This window comes from Erinaceus europaeus, chromosome 9 (genome assembly GCF_950295315.1).
Source record: "Erinaceus europaeus chromosome 9, mEriEur2.1, whole genome shotgun sequence".
Lineage (NCBI taxonomy): Eukaryota > Metazoa > Chordata > Mammalia > Eulipotyphla > Erinaceidae > Erinaceus > Erinaceus europaeus.
In genome coordinates, this window is record NC_080170.1 from 57,308,918 (window position 1) to 57,316,284 (window position 7,367).

Sequence of the window (7,367 nt, forward strand, 5' to 3'; positions counted from 1 at the left end):
TTGCTTCACAGGCGGTGAAGCAGGTCTGCAGGTGTCTTTCTCTGCCTCTCTCTGTCTTCCTCTCCTCTCTTCATTTCTCTCTGTCCTATCCAACAACAATGACATCAATAACAACAACAATAATAACTATAGCAATAAAACAACAAGGGCAACAAAAGGGAAAATAAATATTAAAAAATTAAAAAAAAAAGACATGAGCACAGAAAGAGGACACAGAGTGTGGTGCTGGGCATGCAGGGTGAGGATGGCCACACACAGCATTCAACACATCTCACCCACTGTCTCTTTGGTTCCTTAACCCAAATGCAGGACGTCTTAGGTCCTCCTCAGTGCATGAGCTGATGCTCAGCCCCCAAGTTCACAGCTGAGGGGAGTGAGATGTAGACCTCACTCCAAAGGCTGCACCTTCTGCCATGGCTTCCGAGTAAACACCAAAGAAGGTCCCACAAAGCACCAGAGCAGCAGCAAGGCATGGAAACCCAACTCACAAAGCTTTCCCACTGCAGGTGGGGACCAGGGACTTGAATCCGGGTCCTTGCACATTGTAACATGTGCGCTCAACCAGGTGTGCCACCATCCAGGCCTGATATTGTCTTTATTTCAGATCATTTCTTATATATTTTCCTATTTTCATAAATGTATTAGGAACCCAATAGAAGCTATTAGGTATAGAATCTTGAAAAGTGGGGAGTAAGGTGGTAGCGCAGCGGGTTAAGCACAGGTGGTGCAAAGCACAAGGACTGGCATAAGGATCCTAGTTGCCCCCCCTGGCTCTCCACCTGCAGGGGAGTTGCTTCACAAGTGGTGAAGCAAGTCTGCAGGTGTCTTTCTCTCCCCCTCTTGGTTGTCCCCTCCTCTCTCCATTTCTCTCTGTCCTATCCAACAATGACAACAACAATAACAATAATAACTACAACAATAAAAAATAAGGGAAACAAAATGGAATAAATAAATATAAGAATTTAAAAAAACTTAAAAAATAATCTCAAAAAGTGATTAAAATATATTTCTAAGGGAAAGACTGAAGAGTTATCATTGTGACACTTTGTACCTAATATCACCTAAGCTAAAATACCTTCTTTATTTACTTCTCCCATGTTAGATGAATAATCAGAGCATGGTGGCAAGATTTATCCTAAAGGGTTTCTCTGACATCCCCACTGTGAATGCTATGTGCGCTGGTATATTCCTGGTCTATAGCTTTGGAATCCTGGGGAATTTCTCTGTTGTTACAGTGATTACCACAGATAGCCATCTCCATACACCCATGCACTTCTTCCTGAAGAATTTCTCCTTGCTAGATGTGTGTTATATCTTAGTCACCATGCCCAAGGCTATTATCAACGTCCTTCTGGGCTCAGAGGACATTTCTTTCCAGAGTGTGTGTCCCAATTATATCTCTTTTTCACCCTAGCTGCCACTGAATACTTCCTGCTCACTGCCATGGCCTATAATCGATGATGCATGGCCATCTATAGGCCCCTGCTCTATGGGATAACAATGGACAGGAGCCGCTGCTGGGGAATAGTTTCTGCTGATTGGATTTGTGGGGCCCTCTATTCTATTTTCCATATCATTGACACCTTTCTCCTCCCCTTCTGTGTATCTAATGTCATCAATCACTTTTTCTGTGATATTCCTCCTGTCATGAGGCTCATCTGTGTGGACTATCATGCAAATGAAACATTTGAGTTTCATCTACAGCAGCTGCATCATCCTGGGAGCCTTTGTTCTTACCCTAATATCCTGCATATGTATCATTTCCACCATCACCAAGATTCAGCAAGTGCAGGGCCACTGGAAGGCCTTCTCCACTGTTCCTCTCACTTGACCACTGTCTTCCTGTTTTATGGGACTGTGAGTTCCATATACCTTAGACCTACATCCTACTATCCTCCCATCCAAGCATGGTTGGCTGCCACATTTTGTTCTGTCATTATACCCACTCTGAACCCTGTCATCTATTGCCTGAGGAACAAAGAAATGAAAGTAGCTCTTATGAAAATGTTCCAGCAAATCCAGAGAAAGAAATGAAAAAGAATATATTTTAAAGTATAGTCTTCCATAGAATTTAAAATCAATCCATTTGTGTGATAACAAAATAGAAAAAGAAAGAGAAAGGAATAAAGGGAGAGCAAGAATAGGCAATTATGCAAATCTACTGTCCACTGTAAATTCTAAGGATAACAAGAGGAGAAAAGGGAAGTAGAAAAGAGACACATACACACAGAGAGTCCACTCTTGAGTCAGATTTCTTCCACAAAATAATTCCCAAACGAGTATCAGTGAATTCAGAAAGCGAAAGAATGAAGAAAAGAAAACGGAAAAAAAAAAAGAAGCAGTGAAAGGAAAGAGTTATTTCTTTATTATTTTTTTTAATTAGCTAGGAGGTTAGAAAAAGGAAAGTGGAGGTAAGAGGGATAGAAATAAGTTCCTCTCACAGTGGATAGGACACTCAGACACCTATCGATTGAAAAAATAAAAACAAAAAAACAATTAAGGAGGGAAAAGGGACATGCATATTTAATAATAATAATAGTAGTAATAATAAAATAGAGTAAAAAGACCTAACAGTCAGTCTGCTGCTTGGACTGCTCTGGATTGGCTGCAGGTAGCCTGAGCAAAGATAGCCAATTATAAAAAGTATCCAAAAAAAAAAAAAAAAAAACCTCCAGGTAGACTTTCCCAGACAGCACTGAGGCTGATTGGTCAGGTATTTTTTTCACTCAAATTTAGCTCCAGGCATCTAAAGAAAAGAGGAGGAAAGTTAAGAGAAAAGGGCATGGAATGACACCCCTTGTGAGCCAGGAATCTTGGTAAAGAAAATTAGTGGGAAGCCTGCTACAAATGGTTGCCCAGCCTCTAGGGGCTGTTTCTGGGGTGGGAGGGAGGGGTGAGTTCAGAAATAATCAAGCCAAAAAGATTTTCCTTTGTTTGTCCTTTTGTCCTCTGTCAGCCCAAGAGTGAGTTATGGGACTCTATTTTGGTGTCACCCTGACCAGCCTGTGTTCACCCTCCTACAGACAGCCCAGCATCCTACCCTATCCAGAGATCCCAGGTTGTAAGCTGCTTCTGTTTGGAGTTCACAGCAGCTGCTGTTTCCAAGTTGCTATTTTGGCTCCTCCCCCTTTTAATTTTTAATCACTTTATTGGGGAGGTTAATGGTTTACAGTATAGTTGTTTAAACATAAACATAACTTCTTATCTCCCTTGTGTTATCTGTCTGCAAAACACTATCACCTCCAACTTTTCTGCCATCATGCACCAGAAACCCCAAAGTCTTTTTATTCATCTATTTCCCTTCCTTCTCAATATTTTTATTTGCTTTGGTGCAATATACCACACCCAGTCCAAATTTTTTCTATGTATGTTTTCCATTTCTTAAGTTCTACCTGTGCTTACCTCACCTTTGAACTCTTAACTCATTGCATTGATTTTAATGAGGTTCTGCCAACAGCAGATCCATAGCAGACACTCAGTATATGATGAATGACACACAGGGTGTTATAATTCCTTAGTAGTCATAATTCTTAAATTGTTAATAACTAACCAAATGAAAATTTAACATATTCTTTTTGCTAATTATCCAGTGAAATTTATTATGGGCAAATTTAAATTAAATAAATTAGTGAAGAAAACTAAACCACTAGTTTCCCCTATGGAATAAAGTAGCTTAATAATGCATGTCTTGGACAATGTTTAAACACATCTGAGACCAGCAGGAGAGGTAAATATTCATGCTATAAAAGCCCATATTTACTTCTACCTTCTATAAGTAAAGCTAGACTTTGTTGAACCATATGCTTTTTCAGAGGAATTGAAAAAGGTAATCATCACTACTAAAATGAAATTTACAATATCTTTTGGATATTATTTTAGCATGGACCATAGAATAAATATATGAATAAATTTTCATATAAATAGGCTTTAAATGAATCAAAAATTTTCTGTGTCTTTGAAACATGTATGAGCTTTATTTTCTACTTCCTTTTTTTAAGATATACATTTTTCTTTTTTAATTTTATATTATGTATTCATTTCTTGTATATAGAAAGAAACAGAGAGGCTCGGGGCCCGGTGGTGGTACACCTGGTTGAGTGCACACACTACAGTGCACAAGGACCCAGGTTCAAGCCCCTGGCTCCCACCTGCGGAGGGAAAGCTTCACAAGTGGTGACGCAGGGCCGCAGATGTCTCTCTGTCTTTTCTCCCTATCATCACTTTCCCTCTCAATTTCTGGCTGTCTCTATCCAATCAAATAAAGATAATTAAAAAAGAGAGAGAAAGAGAGGCCTACCCTGTAACACCACTGCTTTAACACTTGTGAAGCTTCCCCCTGAAGGTGGGGACTGGAGACTTGAACCCAGGTCCTTCTATATTGTTATATGTGCACTCAACCAGGTGCTCCACCACTTGGCACCTATTTTCTGTTTTTATTAATATCTGACATTTCCTGTAATTTATTGCAGTCATATGGCAACCTTTCTTTAGGGAAACTACTCAAATTATCTGTAATCAAGAGATGTAGAACATTAATAGAGAATCAAAATAAGGAGAGAGTATGAGAAGAAATGTTGCAGTACAATGTAATTAAATTTGCTGAAAGTTGATGAATAAAATCTGCACAAATGATGACACCAACTAGAATGTGAGTGTTACAGATTTCTCTCTGACTTTGATTTGCATTAATGATTTAGAAGATAAAAAGGGAGACAGATGCCAGAATGGGCATGAGAGGAAAGAACTATTATAGTTGAATATGTATTGTGTGAGTGGAAGTGAGAGTAGGATGAATGAGGAAAAGTTTTAGAACAAAAACATTAACTCATTAAATATGAGGGAAAGTCATATGAAGTTGGATAATATATAGAAGTGATCCAGTTGATGACTTAGGAGGCAACAATAATTTCTCACATAATCAAGGAATCTTGATACATACAAAAATCAAAGCATGTTTCATATATAACTGTAAAACTAAGATCAGTGCATTTTATGGTTAATAATTTTGGCTATTGAAGCCAAGGAAAATAGTCCTCTAAGCTATTTTAGATAGTAGATTTTAGATTTTAAAGAACGGAATATGAAGTTCTTTAATAGTTATTTTTTCTACCAACTGATACTGTTCAGTTTCATGAAATGTCTAAGCTGAGGTAGTTATTTATGGGCTAGGATAATAGGAAAAACAAGATTGGAGTGTAATTCAGTGTTTTTGTCTTGGTAATTTGTGCTTACTAGAGACCAGAAGAATACTTTCTTGCTCAACTTTTGCTAAGAAAATTGACATTTTTCATCCTTTAGCATCTTTCACAAAAACTATTTGTTGCTTGTAGTGATACAATTATTTTACTGAAAATGAATTTGGGGACCAGGCATTGAGGACCTAAATTTAAACTCCGGGTCCTCACTACAGAGGGAGAAGCTTCACTAGCAGTGGAGTGATAACTATAGAAGGTTCTCACTTTCCTTCTAACTTCTCTGTTTCTCTCTGTCTCTATAAAAAGAAAAAAAAGGGGAAAAGGGAGAGAGTAGAAGGGTGAGGGAGAATGGAAGGAAGGAAGGAAGGAAAAAAGAGGGAGAAAAACAAAACCTCCTGCTGGGTGCAGTGAATTCCTTCTCCATGCAGTCAGCCTCAGTGAATACCTGGTGACAAAATAAATGAAAATGAATTTGTACTATAAAGCAATACTACACAGATGATGGTTTGTAATAAAAAATAGTATATATATATATATAATATAATATATATGTAGTAAGTATTTGTGTGATTATCATATGTTCAATATGGTAATATTATATGCTCTATCAGAGCAGATAATGATGTTTTATTCCATTATCATTTGTAGAAACACCATGTCTCTAATACCGATTAATTTAACAGATGTGACAGAATTTACCCTCCTGGGGTTTCCTAACAGTGAAAACATGTCCATCCTGCATTCTGTACTCTTCTCCTTGATTTACTTCTGTGCCCTCATGGGGAATGTTCTCATCATTATCATCACAACTGTGGACCAGCATCTCCACTCCCCCATGTACTTCTTCTTGAAGAATCTCTCCTTCCTGGATCTCTGCCTGATCTCAGTCACAGTTCCCAAATCCATTGCCAACTCTTTGACTCATAACAGTTCTATCTCACTCTGTGGCTGTGTAGTCCAAGTATTTCTTCTGGTTTTTTCTGCAACCACAGAGCTGCACCAGCTTGCTTTGATGAGCTTTGACCGCTATGCAGCCATCTGCCATCCCCTGCACTATGAAGTCATCATGAACAGGAACATGTGTGTGCAGTTGACAGCTATGTCTTGGCTGGGTGGGTGTCTGATTGCAGTGATGCACACGGCTGGCACTTTCTCCTTATCCTACTGTGAGTCCAGTGTAGTCCACCAGTTCTTCTGTGACATTCCCCAGCTGTTGGCTATTTCCTGCTCAGAAAGTTTAATAGGAGAACTTGTTCCCATTTTCATTAGTGTGCTAGTGGACATAGGTGTTTTTATTTTCATTGTTACTTCTTATGTCTACATATTTTCTACTGTCAAGAGAATTTCATCAACAGGGCAGTCAAAAGCCTTCTCTACTTGTGTTCCACACCTGGTGGTAGTTACATTGTATCTCTCCACTGGCTTCATTGCTTATATGAAGCCAACTCCAAAGTCCCCTTCTATTTTTGACCTTTTAATTTCTATGTTCTACACTATGGTTCCCCCCACCTTTAATCCTATTATCTATGGTATAAGAAATAATGCTGTAAAAATGGCAGTGGGTAGATTGCTAAAAAGCTTGTTTATCTTCAAATCTAACCCTTCAATTTTCAATAATATGCTACCTATTATTTCTCAATAATCTATCAAATTTTTTTCTTGACTTTACATTTTTAGAAAAATGGGCTCATGGGCCCTGGTATACATCAGGGTTCTATCACTTCTTTAGGAAGTGGTCCACCTGAAAAGGAACTAAGGAGCCCTCTGACCTAGGAAAGGTCTCATCAGGGTATTGGAATTCTAGGATTGACATCGCATACCTGGCTTCTTTGAACATAGGTCTAAATGAAGCATGTCAAGTATTTTCTACTTAGATATAGATACTCTCCTCATCTACTTTAATTTCACTTCCCTCAATCACTCTGAGTTCAATACTGTCAGATGAAGTAATGAATACAAAAGCTGGATAAGGGAAAGAGACCAGAACACTTTAATGATGACCCTTTTGGTCACTATCAGGTCATTCCATCATCTGGGGCCCTAGTCAGGGAATCCTGGTATTCCCACAGAGATGTGATGGGACAAAACTTCTAACAGATCACTCTCTCTACCACCACTGGTCAACTCCATCATGAGTAACATCATAAACCCTCTTGTGGGCCTCTACAGGAC

The 7,367-nt window shown here is 38.7% G+C and overlaps 1 protein-coding gene and 1 pseudogene across 1 annotated transcript; both read left to right on the top strand.

Annotated features, from left to right (window-relative positions):
* The first annotated feature begins 856 nt into the window (after positions 1-856).
* On the top strand, positions 857-2,034 carry LOC132540214 (olfactory receptor 5T3-like; annotated as a pseudogene).
* A 3,816-nt stretch (positions 2,035-5,850) lies between these two features.
* Positions 5,851-6,837, top strand: LOC103126931 (olfactory receptor 14A16-like). The gene has a single exon (XM_007537858.2). The coding sequence runs from the start codon at positions 5,851-5,853 to the stop codon at positions 6,835-6,837; it is 987 nt and encodes a 328-aa protein (XP_007537920.2).
* The last annotated feature ends 530 nt before the right edge of the window (positions 6,838-7,367 follow it).

What these genes read in the sequence shown, in the direction of transcription:
- LOC103126931 (XM_007537858.2), top strand. Translation starts at nt 5,851, where the DNA reads ATGTCTCTAATACCGATTAATTTAACAGATGTGACAGAATTTACCCTC.